Genomic DNA, 23,390 nt, shown 5'->3' with positions numbered 1-23,390 from the left:
CACATACACACAAACAGAGGAAAAGGGGGGAAAATAATAAATCTTGCTCTCCATGTCCACCTCCTCAATTTAGGATGATTCGTTATCTATTCAGGTATTCCACAGATGCAGGGTACATGAAGTTGATTGTGGAGCTTTAATCCGCTGCTCCTAAGGCTGCTGGGAGAGATTTCCCTTTCTCTTCTTTGTTCTCACAGCTCCCGGGGTTCAGCTTTGGATTTGGCCCCGCCTCTGCGTGTAGGTCGCTGGAGGGGTCTGTTCTTCGCTCAGACAGGATGGGGTTAAAGGAGCCGCTGATTCGGGGGCTCTTGCTCACTCAGGCCGGGGGGAGGAAGGGGTACAGAGTGTGGGGCGAGCCTGCGGAGGCAGAGGCCAGCGTGACGTTGCACCAGACTGAGGCACGCCGTGCGTTCTCCCGGGGAAGTTGTCCCTGGATCACGGAACCCTGGCAGTGGCGGGCTGCACAGGCTCCCGGGAGGCGAGGTGTGGATAGTGACCTGCGGTTGCACACAGGCTTCTTGGTGGCGGCAGCAGCAGCCTTAGCGTCTCATGCCCGTCTCTGGGGTCCGCGCTTTTAGCCGCGGCTCGCGCCCGTCTCTGGAGCTCCTTTAAGCAGCACTCTTAATTCCCTCTCCTCGCGCACCAGGAAACGAAGAGGGAAGAAAAAGTCTCTTGCCTCCTCGGCAGGTCCAGACTTTTCCCCGGATTCCCTCCCGGCCAGCCGAGGCGCACTAACCCCCTGCAGGCTCTGTTCACGCCGCCAACCCCAATCCTCTCCCTGCACTCCGACGGAAGCCCTAGCCTCAGCTCCCAGCCCCGCCCGCCCCGGCGGGGGAGCAGACAAGCCTCTCGGGCTGGTGAGTGCCGGTCGGCCGTGATCCTCTGTGCGGGAATCTCTACGGTTTGCCCTCCACACCCCTGTTGCTGTGCTCTCCTCTGTGGTTCCGAAGCTTTCCCCTTCCGCCACCCGCAGTCTCTGCCCGTGAAGGGCCTTCCTAGTGTGTGGAAACCTTTCCTCCTTCACAGCTCCCTCCCACTGGTGCAGGTCCCGTCCCTATTCTTTTGTCTCTGTTTATTCTTTTTTCTTTTGCCCTTCCCAGGTACGTGGGGACTTTCTTGCCTTTTGGGAGGACTGAGGTCTTCTGCCAGCGTTCAGTAGGTGTTCTGTAGGAGTTGTTCCACGTGTAGATGTATTTCTGATGTATCTGTGGGGAGGAAGGTGATCTCCGTGTCTTACTCTTCCGCCATCTTCCTCAACTCCAAAAATGCTATTTATGTTAACATATCATGGGTTTATTATTGTTACGTTTAAATTAGTTATTACATATTTTTTTAAATTTCTCAGTTATAAGTTATAAGATGGTAATGTGGATAGATATAACTATATATAATCAGAAGTTCCCTGGGATTCCCACTAAGAGTATAAAGGGGTCCTAAATTCTAAAAGTTAGAGAACTACTGGTGTATCTTATCCTACTGCGTGTGTGTGTATTATACGTTTAGATGTGTGGGGTTGGGAGGTGGGGTAGCGAAGCACATGCCTTAGAGCAGCAGGGTGGAGGTGCTGCTGGAGTGGGAGATGGGAGGTGGCTTCACTTCTCAGACAACATTAGAGGTCGTTGGCCAGTAAAGAACCAACTTTTTGTTGTGGACTTTTCTTTCTTTGCTTAAAAAGAGAAACCAACCTGCAGTCATATTTCTCTGTGATGCGTAGCTTGTTGCAAGTAGATCATGGTGTAACAGCTAAATCACAGGTGGAGAACATAAGAGTATATTTTGCAGTGACAGTGAACTCAGACAGTGGAAGCCACAGAAACCAAGATGTGCCTGTGTTATGTACGCAGCATTTTTTTCTTCCAGATACCTCTTCTGCAATCGCAGAAATCTCACTTTATGCATATCCAACATCTTTTGTTGTCCATTATTTAAAAATGGAAGGTGGGACTGAGATTTAGAACTAAAAATGGATGATGGGGCAGAAGCTAGAGGAGGAATAGAAGATGTTGGATTACAGCCTTGGAGAGAGAGGGTGAGGAAAAGTAAAATTGCTCTCAGAGACCTCTCATGCTGTGAGCTGGGCCTCTGAGTCAATGGAGAGACATTTGGGAGGCAGGAGTCACCATAAAATTAGAAAGGTATTGATTGTGTGACTGAAAATCCAGAAACTGAAGGGCAAAACAGACATGCCTCTTATTAGGCATATGATCTACAATGAAGCAAAATGAATTTCAAAGCATCTTATTGAAATTGTGGAAGCGGGAGATATTTTTAAAGTTTTTCTAGTGGTCAGGGCATAATACGAGGCAATGAATTATAAGTATTCATTTAAATATGTATAAAATGTCACTGCTGTTCTCTTCATTTGGTGGGATGCGCTTGTTGCTTTAATTTAGTGAATGTAAATATAGTTAGAGAGGGCTTCCATAAACATCTTCTCTGAACGTGGTGTTCTCTCAGCCTATAAATATGCCTTGCCTATCATGTCTTAAGTTCCTCATCAGTAAATTCTCCTCCCATGGAGGCTTTCAGGAACTTAAGACGTGGGAACGTTCTGATACAATATACACTCTGGCTACTGGATGGTGGAAGTAGAGTGGAAGGGTGGAGAATTATATCAAATGCTATGGAAGGGTCCAGAAGTATGCAACTCTAGAGAGTATAAGCAGTGTACGTCTATTTAAGTTTGAAAATGATTTTTAAAACCTCTATGTAACTCTTTTAACATTTTTTAATGCCTCCTGTTAATAACACACTGTTTTAGCCCTGCCTGAGAAATATGAAGAGCTGCTACAATCCTGGTTGTTTTCTTTCAGCTCCTGAGGACCATGTCTGTGCCCAAGGGTAGAGTTTTGGATAAAAACCTTGATGAGGAAGGGCTTGAAAGTGGAGACTGCGGCGATGATGAAGATGAGTGTATCGGAGGCTCTGGTGATGGAATGATGAAAGTGAAGAACCAGCTCCGCTTCCTTGCAGGTAACTGACTAGTGCTGGCTCAAATCTGAGCTAAAATGCTGATGCTTCGGAATTAAATACCAATTGAATCTGCTCTCTATAACTCCCCTAAAATCTCTGCAACACACAATGCCATCGGTTCTTCAAGGAAAGACTACACTCTAGAAAATGAAGTTTTCAGGTATCCTTTCTTTTCTTTTAAATATCTGGACCTGGGTAGAGGGTAACTTCCTGTTTCTCATTGTCTAAAATGAACTGCCCTAAATCAGTTGGCTCTGTTTCCTACTGGAGATTTCCTTGGTTCTTCTCAGTTATAAAAAGAGATGAAAAAAGAAATGCAATCTTGAGAGTCTGGTGAAAACTAATGATGGGGTAACTTTCAAGGGAAAAGACATTAGCTGACCCTCTCTTTTTAGAATGTCATATTTGGTTTTTTTCCCACAAGTAGTCTAACACTGATAGGCTATGACACATAACTGGACGGCTAGGTGAAAACAAATAGAAGAAAAATAGCTGATGCTGTCAAGAAGGCAAAACAACCACAAAAAAAAATATTCCCTCACAAGTCACATTTGCACTAACTCCCCTTTCCCCCTCCCTCAAACCCTGGCAGCATCATTTTGCTTTCTGCATCTATGAGTTTGACTGCTTCATCTAAGTGGAATCATGTAGGCCTTCTGAGACTGGCTTATTTCACTTAGCGTAATGTCCTCAAGGTTCATCCGTGTAGCATATGACTACAGGATTTCCTTCTTTCTTAATGCTGAGTAATATTCCACTACACGTATGCACCATGATTTCTTTATCCATTTAGCCGTCAATGGACATTTAGGTTGTTTCTCCCTCTTGGCTGTTGTGGATAATGCTGCAGTGAGCATTCTTTAACTATTATCCATGGGGATAATTCATAAAATCATTACCTCCAATCTTAACTGCTGTCCTGAGCTCCCATCCCACATCTCCAGCTGCTCACTAGTCATTTCTTCCTGGCTTTCCCACCATTACCCCCAGCTCTATGTGTCAGAAATCAAACGTATCAACAGACCATCCAAACTGGCTCCTCCCTTAATATCCTTATTTTTCTAATGCCACTACCATTCTCCCAGTCGCTGAGGCTTCAAACTGAAGTTGTCTTTGACTCTTCTCCCTTGCCCTTCATATATAGTTGGGCACCAAATCACTGTAGATGATCTGTAATTTTTTTCTGCTTATCTCACTGTTTCCTTTCTATCCCCCTTTCACCCGCCTGCATATGCTATTTCAGTCACATCTTAAGTGGTCTCCAGTCTTCTAGGCTAAGACAGGAGTATTGAGAGCCTTAGACTAGAAGATTAGAGAACAAAGAATCAGAGACCCAGGCAGAAGATTCCACCAAATTTACCTTGTACAGCTGCCAGGTTAATCTTTCTAAAGCATCTCCGACCACTCCCGAGCTCAGCTACCTTCATCCTGTCCCCACTGCCTGGAGGATAATGCTCAGACTCCTTAGCAGAGTTCTGAGGGCCTTCTGGTCTAGCCTAAAGTATCCTTTCGGCTTCATTTCCCATCAGTAGCCCCACAGGAACCCTGCACTTTGGCAAGAACAACCATACTCACGCCCCATGAGCAAGAGTAGACATACTGGGCTTCCCTGGTGGCGCAGTGGTTGAAAGTCCGCCTGCCGATGCAGGGGACACGGGTTCGTGCCCCGGTCCGGGAAGATCCCACGTGCCGCAGAGCGGCTGGGCCCGTGAGCCATGCCCGCTGAGCCTGCGCATCCGGAGCCTGTGCTCCACAACGGGAGAGGCCACAACAGTGAGAGGCCCGTGTACTGCAAAAAAAAGAGTAGACATACTGTTTTTATCTGTTTTCATAGCGTTGCCCACATTTATTTCTATATAGATACCCCTCTTTTATTTTTTCTTAAATTATACCCATCCCTAAAAGTACATTTCAAGTATGATGCAGTGAAAAAAAAATAGGTTTAGGGGTAGAGTAAATTTGTATTTGAATTCTGGCTCTATTCCTTATGAGCTAGCAGGACCTGGGTCAGTTCTTAGCCTCTTATCTAAGTCTGCATTCTCTCATCCATCATAGTGGGGGATCATTACCCCAACTTCATAGGACTATTTCAGGATCAAATCGAGGGGGAAAGTTTGTAAGGCATCTAACCCATTATCTGGAACATACTAGGTGCTCCATAATTATTAGTTTCCTTCAATGAAGTCTTTCACAACCATCTCAGTCTACAGTTATCTCTGTCCTCTGAATTACTAAAACAAATTCTACCAGTGCTTTCAAGAACTAGTCTGCAGTGGCTCCCAAGTTCCATTCCTAGGGCATAACATGATCGCTCAGAGCCTGGCATCCTATAAAAAGAATGTTGAATAAGCATAATAAGTAAAAATAATAGAAGCTTATGTTTATTGGACACTTACCATGCTGCAAGCACTGTGCCAGGACTTTCCAGGCACTGCCTCATGTCATTTTCACAACATCACTATTATTGTTCCCACTTTACAGATGAGAAAACTGATGCTGGAAGAGGTAGAGTAATTTGCTTAAGGTCATGCAGTGGCTAAGGTCGAGAGTTAGGATTCAGATTTCAGAGGCCACTCTTTGGACAAATCTGCTTTGCTGCCCCCAAAAGCTTTTGGTCAGAAAAGTTTGCCCAGATGATTTAGCAAACTCGTAACTGGTCTCCACGCTGATCCCTAGTACATACCACTTTCTCCAAAAGTCCCTGCTTATCCCTTCTCTTGCTTTCCTGCCTATAAGCCACTTCCCTATCCATTTCAAAACACGATTCCACAGTTCCATGGTGACTTAACTTTTTAAAACAGTGTTTGGTCTGGGACCTTGTCAAGGGCCTTTTCAAAATCTGAATAGATTACATCCACTGGTTTCCCTTTGTCCAAATGCACATCTATCCTCTCAATTCTAGTCAATTAGTTAGGCGTGATTACCCTAAGTGCTTTGTAAACTGTAAAACGCTACACAAATGGTGGTTAATTTAATTTACGGGAAAAATGATGCCTTACTCCCAATAGGTTACACTTGCCTAACATGTTCAGTGATCCTACCAGCCTGGAGTTCCTTGGGTCCCCTTTGAAATGCTTCTCATGGAGAGGAGACTCATTGGCAATCTGCCAGGCTCGTGGCACAATAGTTATTTGGAATAACAAGCTATACACTTCGGTCAGCTGTTACACAGTTCTACCCAAAATCTGGGTAGATGCCACCTGGTCCTGGTGGTTCATCAACATCCACTTAGTCCACTAGCCTTGGAACACTGTGTGCGTTTACCGCCATCTCATTTAGAACATCCAGATGCCTTCCTCCGAAAGACAACTTGAAAATAAAAAACAAGGCTCAGAGTATGTTCAGGCTCTCTTCTGTCTCCCTTTTGTCCCTCAGCAGTTCTTTTGCACTCTCCCCAGCCAGGTCCTACTGGCTGGCTTCCCCGGCTCACTTCTTCCCATCTTTTGTTGCACTGGATGAAGTGCAGGTCACCGAGGTTCTATTCTTGGCTTTGCTTCTAAGTCCCATGTATCCCGGGGCAAGCCCCTTCCTCTCTTTAGAAGTCAGTTTCTCCATTTGTAAAATGAAGAGGATGCCCAGACATCTCTCGCCCGCCATTCTCGTGCCAGCAGTCTGTGATAATGTTCATTTATTTGGCTTTAGTCCCTGGCAAGGTGCTTATTGGAGTCTTTTGGGGACACCTTCTTCTAACCTTGCAGGTTCCCTGTTTTCTTCTCCTGAGCTATTTACACGTGAAGAAATATCTTATTTTCCCTACTCTGCCTCCTTTGACTTTTGCAGTCAAAGAAGCCAGGCTTCTTACCAAGGGCCCTCAGCACACTTGTATGCCAGGATGCTCATAAGAAGTTCTAAGTAGTTTCCAGGCCTTCTGGGCTATATTCACTTTTAAAACTCTTCATCCTGAAGTTCCCCAAGTACTCTCTTTTTCTATAATTCTTATTTCTATGCTTAGAGTCTGACCCTTCTTTCTGATTGTTGAATTTAATTGCTGCTGAGATGACCATGAGACGATGTCTTCTTACCCACAGTTACAGCTTGACCTATTCCTTTCACTTCTCAGAACGAGGCTAATATGCTTCCCTTTTGGTGGGTTATTTCCTTTCTCTCAGCCTGTTTCATAGGGTTGTGGCCATTAAATAAAATAATCCATGCAAAGCCATTGGAACAGTGCCCGGCCCTAGTGAGCACTGAAAAAATGCTGTCTACTATTAAAGCAACTGGTCTGTTGCTGTTCCTGCCGACCTATGGGCGCTCCAAGAGCCGGCAGATACAGATTAGAATTAATCGCCTTGGTTTTTTGTTTAAGACTCATAAAAAGCAACTAAAACCAGGTAACCAGCATTCAGCAACATCCCCTCACCCCTTGCCATTCCAAATGGGGTCCGTGGAGCAGCAGCTTGTTAGAAATGCAGATCTCAGGCCCCACGTCAAGACCTACTGAATCCTAAGGTCATGTTAACAAGATCCCTAGGTGATTTGTTTATAGTCGTTACCACCTTCTAACTGAGCTCTTTTGACCTTTAGGCTTAATCCTTGAAGCATTGAAGAAGCCACTAACCTGCCCCCACGGTGGGCTACGTATTCTAGGAAGTATAAAGTAGGCCCAAGACTCGTCATCCCTGTGATAGGTTAGGTCCCTTGGGTTCTAGTCATCCCTGTGATAGATTAGGTCCCTTGGGTTCTAGTCATCCCTGTGATAGATTAGTACACTTGGGTTCTAGTCCTAGCGTATTTGCTAACAGTAGGACCTTGAGCAAGTTATATAGCCGCCCTGAGCCTCAGTTTCTCCAACTGTAAAATGGGAATAGTCATCCTTGCCTACCTCAGTGAGTTTTTGTGAAAGTCAAATGCGATAATGAGTGTGAAAGTGCTTTTGTAACCTGTGCAGCTCTACAAATATTTATAACAACCATAAAACTGTTGTTACTATTCCAGAGTCTCTGGAAGCTCTTTGGCTTTTTCAGCAACCTTAGTTCGGCATGTATTTTCTGCAAAGACTGAATTTAGCCCATGAGTTATAAAACGCTTACACTGGACACACATGTTCATTCTCCCTTCCAAAGATAGATCATCCGTGATGGAGCTGGTGTGATAAGCTGACTGTTTTGTTGCCGGGTTGCCATGAGCATTGTCCCAGCTTTTGGCCTTGTCAAAGCTCTTATTGTAAGCCGTTGGGGAAGCTGGCTACTCCCAGTGCTTTGGCTGGGGCTGATCCCTGAGAAGCTTTGCAAGCTCTGGCCGTGTGTCCCTGGCCAAGACATGATGATTAAGCATCTGAAGCATGTGCCGCCTCTCTGCCAAGTCTCACCCACACAGAAACACACACACACGCCCATGCGCACACATGCACACGTGAGCACACTCTTGTAGGCGTGCACACCTGCATGCCTACTGTTGGAAACACATTTTGAACTATACACTCACAGAACAACTCCCAGCAAGAAATACCTATGTCAGAGACATCTGTGTTACCACTCCCGCACCCCTGTCCTCCCTGGACCTGTTCCTGCTCCAGCCTGTGTTATGCTGTGGGTACAGCCAGAGCATGTTGGCGAGCCTAACGTCTTTATGGCAACGAGTCAGAAAACAAAGATATTCTTGTCTCAAGCTGGGCCAAAGAATGGATACTGTGAAAGCCTATTTCTTTGGCTGAGGAAAGCGGAAACAGACTATAGAAGACCGAAACATTCCTTGTTGCTGCATGGGAATAAGAGGGGCTTCAGGGCTTCCCTGGTGGCGCAGTGGTTGAGAGTCCGCCTGCCGATGCAGGGGACACAGGTTCGTGCCCCGGTCCGGGAAGATCCCACATGCCGCGGAGCGGCTGGGCCCGTGAGCCATGGCCACTGAGCCTGCGCGTCCGGAGCCTGTGCTCTGCAACGGGAGAATCCACAGCAGTGAGAGGCCCACGTACCGCAAAAAAACAAGAGGGGCTTCAGCTGGTTGGTGGCAGGGTAAGGAGGACAGTTCATGAAACACGTCTTGGGCTTAGGACTTGAACCAATACTAAAACCAAATGGCTGTTTCTTACCATATTAAACAAATGTTTCTTGTGGAAATGTTTGCCCTCAAGAAACTTTCGGTCTCTCTATGTCAGTGTGAGGACTGAACAGAGAAAACTTGTCGCTTGTTCCTTGTCTGGGAGTGAGGGTGAAGGTGAAATCCAGGTCTAGGTAGGCCCCTCTGGCCATTCTTTTCTGTCACGCCCAGCTGTTGGGAGTGACAGCAGCTGTGTGCTTCCCCGCACCAGTCACCCGTGCGCAGCAGTTCTGGAGTGAAGCCATGAAGTCTTCACAGCTGTGGCCCAGGAGTCTCTGCACCCAATATTACCTCCGTACAGTTACTTTACAGTCTAGAGGCGAAAAAACAATGACTCCCCAAAAGCAGAGATTAGAAAATATTTTTTAAGCCAGTGACTTTTATTCTTTTTCTTTTTTTAGTGGATCAAATGTAACCTTATATTTCTGTTCCTAACATGCTTGTGCACATAGAAGAGAGGAAGGACACTTCAGTGGCTTAACTGTTCTTCTAAATTGTCAGATCAAACTCTCACAAATGTGGGCTGGTAGTCACATGTTTTAATAAATTCACTAATGGGTTGGTTTGGTGAAAAGGGTAAAATCAATGGAGGAACTCTCTGATGGGCCTTTTATCATGGGTGGCATCTGCAACATTTTCATGCTTTAGAACAAAACATATTGCCTGCTGAAGAATGAGTAGAAGGTTTGTAGGAGAATGAAATGTCCTGGGGTTTTTTAATGGGAAAGTTATTGAGTCCTGTTCAGAGCTCAAAATACATGTGGATACAGTAATATATCTATTTATACTTCCCTGCTGGTAGCAAGTCCAGGAATAGAGTATGGCAGTTTTCCCAAAATGTATTCTATCCCACTTCCTTTGCACTCCTTGGAAACCCACCGTCAGATCTTTGGCACTTATGTTGAAGGTTGTTTCCCACTAAGTAACCCATCTCTGAATTTCTCAGGCAAGATCTTGTAGTGACTCCCTCCACCCGTCTTTCTTGGGATATCAGTCCCTCAAACATGAGACCTCAGTGTAAGGGGACCCTATGTCATTCACACTGGGAGGTAGATCCCATCTGATGGGTGAACAGGATACGGTCCTACACTTAGGCCGCTGAAGCTTGAGACATAACAGGAAGGAAGGGCATCTCATCTGCAGGGTCAAAGAAACTGAGTCTCAGTTCTGCTTCTGTTACTTCCCAGTGTTGGCCTTGGACAAAGTCACTCAACTCCTCTGAGCCTCATATTCCTCATATGCAAAAATAATGATAAAATATTTCCTGACCTGCCCACTTCATAAGTTGTAGAATGAAACACACATGATAATGGATATAAAAGTACTTTGTAAACTGTAAAGAAGTTACCCACTTAGAGTAATATTATTAATATTATTTGGTACCACTGGGTTATAAGTTAATTTTATTCACCAAAAGCCTGCAGCTAAAATTATACGTTAAATTCTCGATGTTCTGGCCAACAAATTTCACTATAATGTGCTCCCTCTTTTTCATCCCCAAGGTGGCATTTTCAGTTACTCATTAACTTGTTTTTAGCCCAGTGAGAAGGTATTTAAACAATGACAAATATGTCTGCTGAGTTGTGCAAATAACCAGTCACAAAAGTAGTAGTCACCTACATCTTGAAAGAATCTCAGCTAGTTATGTTTTGTTTTCTTTGGTGTTAACGGGGCAGTGAGGGCAGGGGTAGACAACAAGTTGGGGAGGGTCAAGAAGTGGGGCCCCTGATGCTTTCCATTCTCTCTTGCTCTTAGCCAGAAGCAATCTGCTCTCATGCCTTGATCTTTTCTTTTAGAGATCAAATGCCATAGGGAAGCTGAAGGAAGCAAAGCTCACTATAATAGCACTTTTCTCCCAGACACAGACCAGGTGGTCCTGGCTAATAGCTTGACAAGACAGCCATTCCCACCTCACCCCAGAGCTTTGTGTAGTTCCCGTGGCTCACAAAGAGGGATTTAGATTCAAGCTTTCACAGTGATATCACCTGCCAGTTGAGTAAGTTTACCCAGAAAGGGGCCATCCCCACGCCTTAGTGTTGACCAGGGAATTACTTCAGGTAAGCTGGTGATAGATGAGAGTAAGGAAAGGTAAAAAGCTTTCTATAAAGTTACCATCACTTGAGGTGCTTTAGGGAGTTAGTTTCTTATTATTTGCAAGGACCTATGCTGGGGTTCACTTTTGTAGGTCTACTGCCCTCTGATGCTTCCCGTCTGAGCCATTAGGCTGTGAGGCTTTCATCAGGGGTAATGCTATATAATGCCTATACTTGTCGATAGAACTTCCGCATAAACTCTAAGAATTGGGGGAGTGTTAGGGATAGTGTGAGCAATTTGTGACCATTGTATTATATTTTGTAATCAGTTTTCAAATTAAAAGGCAGCAATGGACTGTATGAGTGTGGCTAAAGGGTGCGATTGATTTCCTCTGGATGAAGCCATGTCTGCCAGTTTAGCGACAGCCTCAACTAATTGCCGTAATCTAGTGTGGCTAGAAAGGAATAGGAGGGAGAGGTTCAATGCTCACTGGTGGAAAAGGAGAGGCAGAGCCAGCAGGAAGGCGGCAAGCCCAAAGCCTCCGGCTGAGCTGCCACATAGAAGTGAAGGGATCTTCACTTCATCCCCAAGGGATCTGGGAGGACCAGCTTGTGTGCCCTCCAATGGGAAGTGCTCCCTGCAAGAAGAAATGTCACAGCAGAAAGAGAGAAAGATGTGATGTCTAATTAAACCTGTGTGATGGCCCTGCGTTCCCCTGATGAACAGTGGCCTCTTGACAGAGCCAAATCAGAGGAGCCCAGGGTAACAAGGAACCATGAGCCTGCAGAACACGACAGAAGCTGAAAGTGCATGGTATGCACAGTCCCTGTGGCTGCAGGTGGAGATCAGATATGAAGCCAGGCTGAGGTCCTACTTTGACAGGAGGAGGGACTCAGAGCCATCGGATGCCTTACAATCACCGACCTTCCACAGAACCCCTGAAACTACACATACGCACACGGCCATGTGTGCACACATGTTATCAAGTCTTTTTCCAATTCAGACAAGGCTGTTAACTTTGTTAATATGGCAGAAAGAATAGAGGTACAGCCATCATCTCTTTCTCCCCCTTATTTGCCAAGGAGATTTCTAATTTGCTTTGGTAGGAATGAAGTTACTGGCAAGTTTTTGTTTTGTTAGTCTTTTTGAAAGGAAATCTTGTTATAGAGGCTGCCTACGTACACACCCGGCTAAGAGATGTTTAATGATCCAGAAAAATGATCCATAGCCCTTGTGGTTCTTAATGTTTCTAAATTACTTACTGATTTTTAAAATCTTTTGGGGTTTTTTTTTTTTTTTTTTTTTTTTACAATCTTAATGGGTACGGGTGATGGTAAATAAACCTTTAAAGATGAGAACGGGACTACCAGCACGGACAGAATCTCTTAATTTGTAGCTCATTGGTGGACTTAAGCAGTAAATATAATTACCAAGTAAATAAAAATGGAGTAGAGGCTACTCTACAAATTCTGGTGTCTGGGAATAGTCTTTTTTAGAGCAGCAGGCAATCTCATTAGCACCTTCAGGATGGCTTTCAGTATGAAGTGGTTTCCTTGATTAATGCTGATCTCCTCAGAGTGTAGAAAGCAAGTCTTTGTCATCTTATGCATACACTTATCAGCTCTCAGTCACCAACCTCTGCTTCCTTCTCCTGCCTTGCCCCACGACTGTCACTTAGTAGATGTTTGATAAATACCTCAGTTATCCATGTGCAATGTTTACTTGTCAGCATTTGCTTCCTTTTGCCTCCTATTTGGTAGCTTTCACCCTCACTGCTTCTTTCATTAGCTTCCTCAAAGTATCTTTCAACCTCTAGCGGTGGAAATTGTGAGCAAAGAGATGCGAGAGCCCTGTTCCAGTCAACAGAGGGGTAGGGGCTCCTGTGAGGGGTAGGACACGCTGGGTGAGACATTGTGTGTCTGTAGCCTAGAGTGCGTCCTGCGGAGAGTGAGCAGGATAGTGAAGAATCTGGAAACAGGGTCAGTGGGAGGACACTGAAAGAAAAGTCATGATGTTCAGTCTATACAAGAGGAGAATTAGGGAGAGGTGAATGTTGTCTTCTACTAGTTAGAGGTCTTGCACATGGAAGATGAGGGAAGATCTGGAACCAATACATGGAATTTTTTTAATTTTTAAAATTTATTTATTGATCGATTGACTTTTGGCTGCGTTGGGTCTTCGTTGCTGCACGCGGGCTTTCTCTAGTTGCAGCGAGCGGGGGCCACGCCTCGTTGCAGTGCATGGGCTTCTCGTTGCTGTGGCCTCTCCCTCTGCGGAGCATGGGCTCTAGGCGCACAGGCTTCAGTAGGTGTGGCTCGTGGGCTCAGTAGTTGTGGCTCACGGGCTCTAGAGCGCAGGCTCAGTAACTGTGGCGCATGGGCCCAGCTGCTCCTTGGCATGTGGGATCTTCCCGGATCAGGGCTCAAACCCATGCCCCCCGCATTGGCAGGCAGATTCTTAACCACTGTGCCACCAGGGAAGTCCCTAGATTTTTTTTTATTAATTTTTATTGGAGTACGGTCGCTTCACAATGTTTTGTTAGCCTCCACTGCACAACGAAATGAATCAGCCATACACATACAGATAAGTCCAAAAGTCCCCTCCCTTTTGGACTTCCCTCCCGTTTAGGTTACCACAGTGCATTAGGTAGAGTTCCCTGTGCTATACAGTATGTTCCCATCAGTTGTCTATTTTATACATAGTATCTATAATGTATATGTGTCATTTCCAGTCTCCCAGTTCCTCCCACCCCACCCCTTGGAACCAATACATGAAATTTATAAGGGAGATATATTTTGACTGACAAAAGGATGAACTTTCCACCCTTAAAGCAATTCCTCAGTGGAATGAATTCCTCTAGGAAACAATCAGCTTCCTGACTCTGGAGCTATTTGACTAGAGAGTAAGTAACCGTATATCAGAAAGACTAGCTGGGTAGGGGTGGAGTGGGGTGTCAGAGAGTGGATAGATACCTCCATCATGGGCTCTTGACTTCCATGGTACTGAATGGCTCTGAGATGCTGTGGTTTTATGATGCAAACATGTAAGTAGAGCAAAAGAGAACCAAGATGGTGGAGCAAACCAATGGGGCAATTTCTCAGGCTCCGGGAAGGAAAGAGGAGTGTAGAAGAGATTCTTCGGTTGTATTTGAGTACCTGTCACCAATTACGATTTTCTACAGCTATTTTCCTAAGCAAAGGGATCCTTACGAATGGCACACTTCTCCAGGGAGCAGTTCTTTGCAACATCCTGTCCGTCACTCACAGCCTCTAGATTTGTTTTACTACTATGAGAATCCAGTTCTCATTTCTCCCCAGTTATTTCCAGGCTTGTGACCTTCCTATCCCTGTGTTAGGAAAGCAAACTGGGATACAGTCCCTCCTCCAGCTACAAGTCTTTAGCCCTAATGGCTGAATGGTCAATATCAAGGATGTCCAGTCCACCCTTATCTCCCCCACCACTCTCTCCCTTCCAACTCTGGCCTCACAGAATAGACCAGTGCATCTCAAGTTATCTAGTGAAGGACTGGAGTGTTTTTGTGTTGGTTTTTTGTTGTTGTTGCAGTTGTTGTTCCTCCCAAATCTGTCATGGACCAGTACTTTTGTAACATACAATAAAAATGAATTACCACAAAAAGGAAATGACAAAAAGGCCTACAAAAATACAAGTCACAGTTTTTAATTATGAAACTCAACAGACCTAAAAATCTCTGTCAAATTGCTATAAACATTTCTAAGTGCTTACTTCAACTCCTGTACAGACTGGCAATAAAGAGCAGAGCAGCAGAGCCCGCGCCGAGTAGGGAGCAGCAGCCTGCTCTCCGTGTCGCTGCCTTGTATCTGTCCTTACCCTTGGACCCAATAGTGGAACAGATTCAAACAGCAGTCTAAATGGGGGTGAGGGCAGTGGGGTCCTGGTGCTGGCTCGCACTGGCTCACAAGAGCCGATTGTTAATTTCAGAATTTTCATGAGCCCCTGTTAAAAGTAGTCATTATTAAAAATTAAATTCTATAGATTTATAATTAAATACATTCTGTTAAAAACAAAGAAAACCTACTCAAAACTCATCACACCCTAATTATTTTAGTACATGTACTGTTATCTATGCTCTTGAGGTTATTTGTGTCTAATTGTGCCTGGGTGGTGGAAATTTTTTTTTTTAACATCTTCATTGGAGTATAATTGCTTTACAATGGTGTGTTAGTTTCTGCTTTAAAACAAAGTGAATCAGTTATACATATACATATGTTCCCATATCTCTTCCCTCTTGCGTCTCCCTCCCTCCCACCCTCCCTATCCCTCCCCTCTAGGTGGTCACAAAGCACCGAGCCAATATCCCTGTGCTATGCGGCTGCTTCCCACTAGCTATCTGTTTTACGTTTGGTAGTGTATATATGTCCATGCCTCTCTCTCACTTCGTCGCAGCTTACCCTTCCCCCTCCCTGGAAATATTATATACTCTTCCCAACTCTGTGTGTAGTGTCTTCACATCGGTAGCTTGAAATTGACCATGATGGAAATATTTACACCCCAGAAATCACCAAAAACTACAGATGGGGGCTTGACTTATTGTTTTGTGGATTGTCTAGAAACTAGACTTAAGAAAGTGATGGGAAGAAAATGTTAACAGTGCAGATTAAACTTTAAATTGCGTTGTCTCTGTAGCCGTTACATTGTGAATAAATAGCACAATACGTTGAGAAACTGTTCTTCCAGTATTTGAAAACTATTGTCCCGTTATCAGAAAAGTCACTCCCGTCATTGATGAAGGAGTGATTTTCCCACATACATCTTTGTCACTTCATTTTTGTCTTCCTCCTTAACGTAAACCAATATATCAAGCAGTGTTCTTGCAGGAACCACACTTGCTTGTCAATTGCAACCCTGGTTTGGCTGCAGATGCTAGAGTCTGACAAAAATCAATGAAAGCATTCTGTGAAAATCAACTGGCTATATGGAATTTACAGTAAAGAATATTGTATAGTTTTTTATTATTTGTGAATTGTATGTTCCACATCCTTTATTCCACCAAAATTTAAAATAAACTGACATGCATGCTTTTTTATTTATTTTTTTTCTTTTGAGAGCCAGTTGTTAAAACATTTAGCAGTACACCGTGGGGTGAATGGAGTACTTTGAAAGGTTATTTTCCTTCCCTCATCCTTAAATGTTCTAGGCTTAAATCAGTAGCTCTTTCTACCACAAGTGGGAGAGAATTTCTCTCTTCCAAAGTTATGCTAGCAAATGCAAGAGCCCCTCACTTTCAGTTACTCTGAAATCTAGGATTCCTTTGGAATTCCTTTGGAATCCTAGAACTGGAAACTTAACTTGGAAACTATTAACCAGATCCGTAAACTTTTTTTTTTTCCTCAAAACCCCTTATTCCCTCTTGAGGTGGACGGACTCCCACTGAGATCTCTCTGCTAACCAGTGGCGATCTCTTCAGCTCCATTCCAAACCTGGATGGGAGTCTCACAGGCCAGCTCATGGGGTACCCAAGCGAGGCCCACTTTAAGAGTTGAGTCTCCCTATATCAGCCGGCATGAAGACAAATTAATACCGTGTGCTAGTATTAGCCCTGGTTTCACAGACTTAGAGTGGAACTCCTAATATCAGGTTACATTTTGTTGGCTTGGTACTCATTTTTTTAACCACCAACCATATGGGCAGAGGTTGGAAGGAAAGCTAAATTTGGAACATACCCCCCACTCTCCTTTTTAACATTTCTTTCTTGTTTGTGCAGGGAGGCAACATATTACTCATACTCACATAACAGCACCAATTGCTAGAGGACTGAGGAATGAGATTCTCCCAAAATGCGGTTGGATCAGGGAATTGGAGATTTTCTATACAAGTACGCAGCAGTGCAGTCAGAACGTCTGCGCTCTGCTCCTGCAGATTTCTGAACCTGTCTGCACACAGCACGAGAAGACTAAATCAGTAATGAAAGGGAACCTAGGGATTTCATGTCTGTGATTTCTTTATCATTTTTAGTCAACATAGCACTTTTCTGCACTTTTCTGCACTAATATCTTTCTGACTCAGGCTTTTTGGAACATGGAGCCATGAATTTCTCTCTCTGTTTAGTTTTTTCCTGCTCTAGCGTTCCTTCTCCCCACACACCACTTCATGCGGCCTGGTAGTTGGAGCAGGGAAGATGGATTTGGTTTGGGCAGTGGTAATGATTTGGGCAGTATCTGTGGAAGTCATGCACATTTCAGTCCTGGGGCTTTCTAAACCTGAATACATGTGTCAACCTAAAACAGGATTTTTTAGCATCTCAAAGGAATTTAGAACCAGGTTCAGCTTAAGGAATGGAAATTAGTCTACGTGCCTTCAAGGAGAGGTTGTAGTCTTCCTGCTATGCCAACTTGAAGTCAGAAGGGCATGCTCCTTGCTGGCCCTGGAGTCCAGGCAGGAATGAGGGGTCATGAAGCCAAATCCCACAGCCCAGCCTTTCTCAATCGGGCCCAGCCTCCTTCTCTAATCTTGTCTCCCACTAATCCCTATCCCACCCTGTGTTCCAACTACCTTGAATTTCTCTGTGTTCCTGAACTTGCTGTTCTGCTCTTTAAGGCCTGCCTGGACCTTGATAAACACCTGTATTTGCAACACACATAAAGCACTTAGCTCCGTGCCTGCCCCTTGGTGGGTTCTAATAAATGGTGGCTGTTAATACTCTGCACATCCTTAGTCCATAAAGGTTTCCCCTTCTCTACCTTTAAAACTCAGCTCAGATGTACTTTCCTCCCCAGTGAGTCCTTGTCCTAGGCACAGTGCTTTGTTAACCTATTATAGCAGTTACCAGTTTGAAGTCAGGTAATTCCCAGTGCCTGACACATAACTGGTGCTCAGGAAGTTTCTGCTGCGTGGCCCTGGCCATACCACAGTGCATAAGCACAGTACCTGCCCGTGTAAGCGTCTAGTCTACTCAGCAGCTGTGCGGGGACAGACACTTAACTAGATAATTATAATGTAATATGGTTAAAGTACTGACTGCTGTATGCATATGGGGTTGTGGAAACACAAAGGAAAAGCTTCATACCCAGACTGGGGTGGTCAGAAAGTGAGCTGGGTCTTAAAACAATGTGTAAGAGTCAGCTGAAAAGGGGAGAGCCTCGCAAGCCGGGAGGACAGTATGAGAAAAGACATGGAGGGTGAGAAACAGCATGGTGGTTCTGGGTACAATATGCAGCTTGGCGAGGCTACAGCAGAGAGAGGCGAGAGCTGAGGCTAGAAGATTAGGTAGGGTCAGAGCATGAAAGCCTTCTATGCCTTCTTAAGGAGCTTGGCCTTGATCCTATAGCAGGGTCTATAAATTCATAACATATGGGTCATCAGCGTCCCCACTGCCACCCCTCTCATGGCAGACGTTGATAATCACAGCACCCCTTTCCACTGGGCCCAGATGTGACCTCATAATCCTTCTCAACATAGTGCGGCAGGGAACACCAAGAGGTTGGCGGTGGCACTCTGGTTTGCTGGTGTGAGATTATACACGTGTGTGTATGTGGAGGTTGGAAGTGTGAGAGAGTACCAGTGATGGGAGAATTATGACATGGTCAGACTTGCATTTTGGAAATCTCCATGCACATTTAAGAAGAATCAATAGAACCCGATTGTTTAGATGGGGCGCGGGATGACAAAGAGAGTAGTCAAGGACCAGGTCATTGTTCCCACCTTGGGCAAGTGGGCAGATGCCAGTGCCATTCAGAGAGCATAAAGGAGGTAATGATAGGTTTGGCATGATAATAATAGCTCACTTTTTCTGAGCGCTTACTATATGGCGGACACTGTTTTCAGCATTTTACGTGAAGCAATTAATTTTATCCTCCCAACGACACTGGGGGGGTACCATTATTATTTCTGTTTCGTAGATGAAAAAACTGCACAGAAAAGTATAAAATATTAAAGAGCTAACAAAATCAGTGGCACTGAGGAAGAACATTAGGGCAAGAAAATCTGAAGACATCACTGAGTCATTTGGATGAATATGGATAGAGCCAACCAGGTCACCAGGCACCCGTGCTAGGGTTTATCAGTTCATCTTTAATGTTCTGGAAACCAAAGCATTTATCATTCTTGGAAGAGGACCACTGCAATGTGTATAAATCCATCCTGCATTCACCACATCTGTTCTACTCATAGGGGCAGACACCGGTAGGAAAGTGAATTAAAACAAGCCCATCCAAACAACGGCCTAAATGATTTGCACGTAAAACACCTCTAGCATTCGTAAAATTAAAAGAGCAAGGTTAGAGGGGTATTGGATTTTAAGAGAATATATCACATTAAATTGTGCTGTTTTTCTAATGATTAACCTTTTTTTATTTCAATAATGATACAATGTACATATGTGTGTATGTAAATGTATATAGTTGATTCATTTGTTTAGTAACTTCCTGTCTTCCAAAGCACTTTTCTCATTCCCCATTAAAATGTTCTAATCAGGAATCCAATTGCTTTAAGGAATAGGCTATTTCAATGGCTAATAGGCTAATGGTTATTTTCATCTTAGCTTCCTGTCTAGCTATCTGGGCTGCGTCAGTGGCACAGTGGCAAGCACTACCAGGAGACAGGCATCTTGGCCAAGAGGGAACAAATGTCCCTGCCTTGTGACTCAAGCATGCAGCTCAGCATTGGAGTCAAGGGAGAGTGAGGACTGTGCAGCCTGGATTTCCAGATCCCCAGACCAGGTTGCCTATTAACCCTGAACTCAGACCTTGAGACCATGGGTTTGCTAATGATTTCACAGTGTCCTCTGGAACCTTTGATAGCTATAAATGTCTGCCTTTGGCCTGACCATACCAGTCTCATTATCACCTATTTCCCTTTGCTCAAGTCATTCGTTACATCTGCTTGTGACGCCCTCTGTTCTCCCATCCTGACACCTCCCAGTACTTCAAGACCCTCCTCCACAAAAGTCATACTTGATGGCCTCAGCCTTCCATGACATCTCTTTCTTTTCCAAAACCCTCGTATCCACCATTCTGCACATAACAATAATCACCTAGCAGATTGTGATTTACAAATAGCTTTCAAATTCATCATCTAATTAAATCCTCCTTACAATCCTGTAAGATAGGCTTTAATATTAGCCCTTGTAAAGGAGAAAACCGAGGCTCAGAAAGTTAGATTACTTGCCCGAGGTCAGTGCATGGTAAGAACTAGAATTGGAGCCCAGCTCTTTGTGATGACAAAACGCATTTCCATAACTACCTTGCTACATGGCCCAGCATATGTAACTAATGATGAACATATGTGGATGATGGTGACAACAGTCCTCTTGTGCCAGTAAATAGCCATTGACTTTTTCCGTGGACTTGATGCTCAGAGTCAGAATAGCCTCAGCGGGAGTAGTTCAGGGCCTCTCCAGCCCTTAGGGGTTACGTAGTAAAGGGAGGAGCTGAAAGCACAGTGCTCAGCCCAGTTTTGTTGGACTAGTCTGGGTTCCCAGAAGAATTTTCTCTTTTCTCTCTGTCTCTCTCTATAACCCAGTATCTTTCCCATGAATCACAGTTCCTCTGGGTGCCTGAGTCTGGCCCTAAAGGAGGGACTATAGCACACATGGTGTTCAAGTAACTTACTATGCGAGCTTGGGAGATCTGGGTTCACGCCTCTCCGCTCCACTTGAGACCTATAATTATTGATCCACAGCGCATTCCTGTGCTCCGTGACCATCTGGCCTGAGTACATCCTAGGCTATCATTTGCTGGGGCAGCAGTTGGTTTAGACAGCTTATCCTGAATGTAGCTTTGGAAGCCTGCATAATCTTGGTTCTGGGAGACTGAGCAGGTAGCCAGGCTAAAGGCCCCATGTGCTGTTCTTGGGCCCAGTACCCCAGCTAAAATAATACATTTGGAATTATTCATTATCCCTTCAGTGCAACTCTGAATTTTAAATTGCATACTCGTGAGTGAGCCTTGCTTTTTGTAGGTCTTTCGTACATTAGAGAACTGCAGTTATAGAGATTCACAATGAATTGTGGGAGTGAATCTCATTCTAGCAATAACAACAACAACAATAGTCAGAAACGTAATAACACTTAACACTGTTTATTCTCTCTGTGATGACACTGGCCTGAGTATGGCCACATTTAATTTCTACAACATCCTATGAAAGGTTGGTGATATTATAACCCCCATTTTACAGATGAGGAAAATGAAGCTCAGAGACATTAAGTAAATGTCTTAAGGTCATACAACTAATAAACGGGTGAACCAAGGTTCAAACCCATGCCTTTTTGGCTCCAAAGGCCATGAAACGCTTAACACTAAGCTCTGCTCTGCCACCTCCCTTTCTGCTTCATAGTACACTTGTCTATGCCATGTAAGCCTTCAGTTGGCAGCCCCCAAGACCCACAAGCACTGCTTCAGCCACTGTTGAGGTCAATGAAATGATCGTGCCCAGGATTCAGCACTGAGCGCCTGCAACTGGTCATTCTATCTATGCTGTGCTCCACTGGCCAACCCTTGCGCCTCCCTGCTCTTGCTTCTCCCAGCGAAAAAAGGTAGAGAGAAGAATACAGATGTAGTGCATGGGGTGATACGACTAAGTTAATTTGGTCATCTTGAAATTTTGTAAAAATATAAACATACCTTGTCTAGTATTTACTCCTATTTTCCTTGGGCCTAGACATACTCACAGAATCGCAGCCAGGTTTTCTGGCAAGGAGATGTTCCATGAAGAAGAGATCAGTTTTAAAAATTTACAACCTTAGCTGAAAAGTACAAATTTGTTCACCGAAAAGTCTAGTAAGAAATGACCAGCAACTCTAAAATAACTTGAACCAGTGGGTATCTTTGGTTCATGTCATGTGGCCAATGAAAATAGATAATCTCCGCTTTATAAAGAAAATAAAATGGGTCTCATAAAGAAAGACCCATTTATTAATATGGGTCTTTATGGAATCTCATTTTAAATATGGGTTGATGAACTGGTCATTTTTTCTTTAGTAACAGCTTTTTTTTTTTTTTATGAGGGCGGGGAGCAGGGTCCTCTGTGCTTTTTTTTCCCTTACATATTTATTGGACTATAATTGCTTTACAATGGTGTATTAGTTTCTGCTTTATAACAAAGTGAATCAGTTATACATATACATATGTTCCCATATCTCTTCCCTCTTGTGTCTCCCTCCCTCCCATCCTCCCTATCCCACCCCTCTACGTGGTCACAAAGCACCGAGCTGATCTCCCTGTGCTATGTGGCTACTACGACTAGCTATTTTACATTTGGTAGTGTAGATATGTCCATGCCACTCTCTCACTTTGTCCCAGTTTACCCTTCCCCCACCCCATATCCTCAAGTCCGTTCTCTAGTAGGTCTCTGTCTTTATTCCTGTCTTACCCCTAGGTTCTTCATGACATTTTTTTTCTTAAATTCCATATATATGTGTTAGCATACGGTATTTGTTTTTCTCTTTCTGACTGACTTCACTCTGTATGACAGACTCTAGGTCCATCCACCTCATTACAAATAGCTCAATTTTGTTTCTTTTTATGGCTGAGTAATATTCCATTGTATATATGTGCCACATCTTCTTTATCCATTCACCCGATGATGGACACTTAGGTTGATTCCATCTCCTGTCTATTGTAAATAAAGCTGCAATTAATATTTTGGTACATGACTCTTTTTGAATTATGGTTTTCTCAGGGTATATGCCCAGTAGTGGGATTGCTGGATCATATGGTAGTTCTATTTGTAGTTTTTTAAGGAACCTCCATACTGTTCTCCATAGTGGCTGTACCAATTCACATTCCCACCAGCAGTGCAAGAGTGTTCCCTTTTCTCCACACCCTCTCCAGCATTTATTGTTTCTAGATTTTTTGATGATGGCCATTCTGACTGGTGTGAGATGATATCTCATTGTAGTTTTGATTTGCATTTCTCTAATGATTAATGATGTTGAGCATTCTTTCATGTGTTTGTTGGCAGTCTGTATATCTTCCTTGGAGAAATGTCTATTTAGGTCTTCTGCCCATTTTTGGATTGGGTTGGGTTTTTTTTGTTATTGAGCTGTATGAGCTGCTTGTAAATTTTGGAGATTAATCCTTTGTCAGTTGCTTCATTTGCAAATATTTTCTCCCATTCTGAGGGTTGTCTTTTGGTCTTGTTTATGGTTTCCTTTGCTGTGCAAAACCTTTGCAGTTTCATTAGGTCCCATTTGTTACTTTTTGTTTTTATTTCCATTTCTCTAGGAGGTGGGTCAAAAAAATTCTTGCTGTGATTTATGACATAGAGTGTTCTGCCTATGTTTTCCTCTAAGAGTTTGATAGTTTCTGGCCTTACATTTAGGTCTTCAATCCATTTTGAGCTTATTTTTGTGTATGATGTTAGGGAGTGCT

General features: G+C 44.0%; 1 protein-coding gene across 1 annotated transcript in view; it reads left to right on the top strand.

Annotated features, from left to right (window-relative positions):
* Positions 1-23,390, top strand: part of GPC3 (glypican 3) — a 442,250-nt gene that overhangs the window by 374,723 nt on the left and 44,137 nt on the right. The window contains exon 7 of the mRNA XM_030849089.3: positions 2,814-2,973. Within this exon, the coding sequence (XP_030704949.1) occupies positions 2,814-2,973 (160 nt within the window). The remainder of the gene's footprint in view (positions 1-2,813; positions 2,974-23,390) is intronic.

This window comes from Globicephala melas, chromosome X (genome assembly GCF_963455315.2).
Source record: "Globicephala melas chromosome X, mGloMel1.2, whole genome shotgun sequence".
Taxonomy (NCBI): domain Eukaryota; kingdom Metazoa; phylum Chordata; class Mammalia; order Artiodactyla; family Delphinidae; genus Globicephala; species Globicephala melas.
Note: the sequence above shows the minus strand (reverse complement) of the source record. Positions and strands in the feature narration are given on the sequence as shown.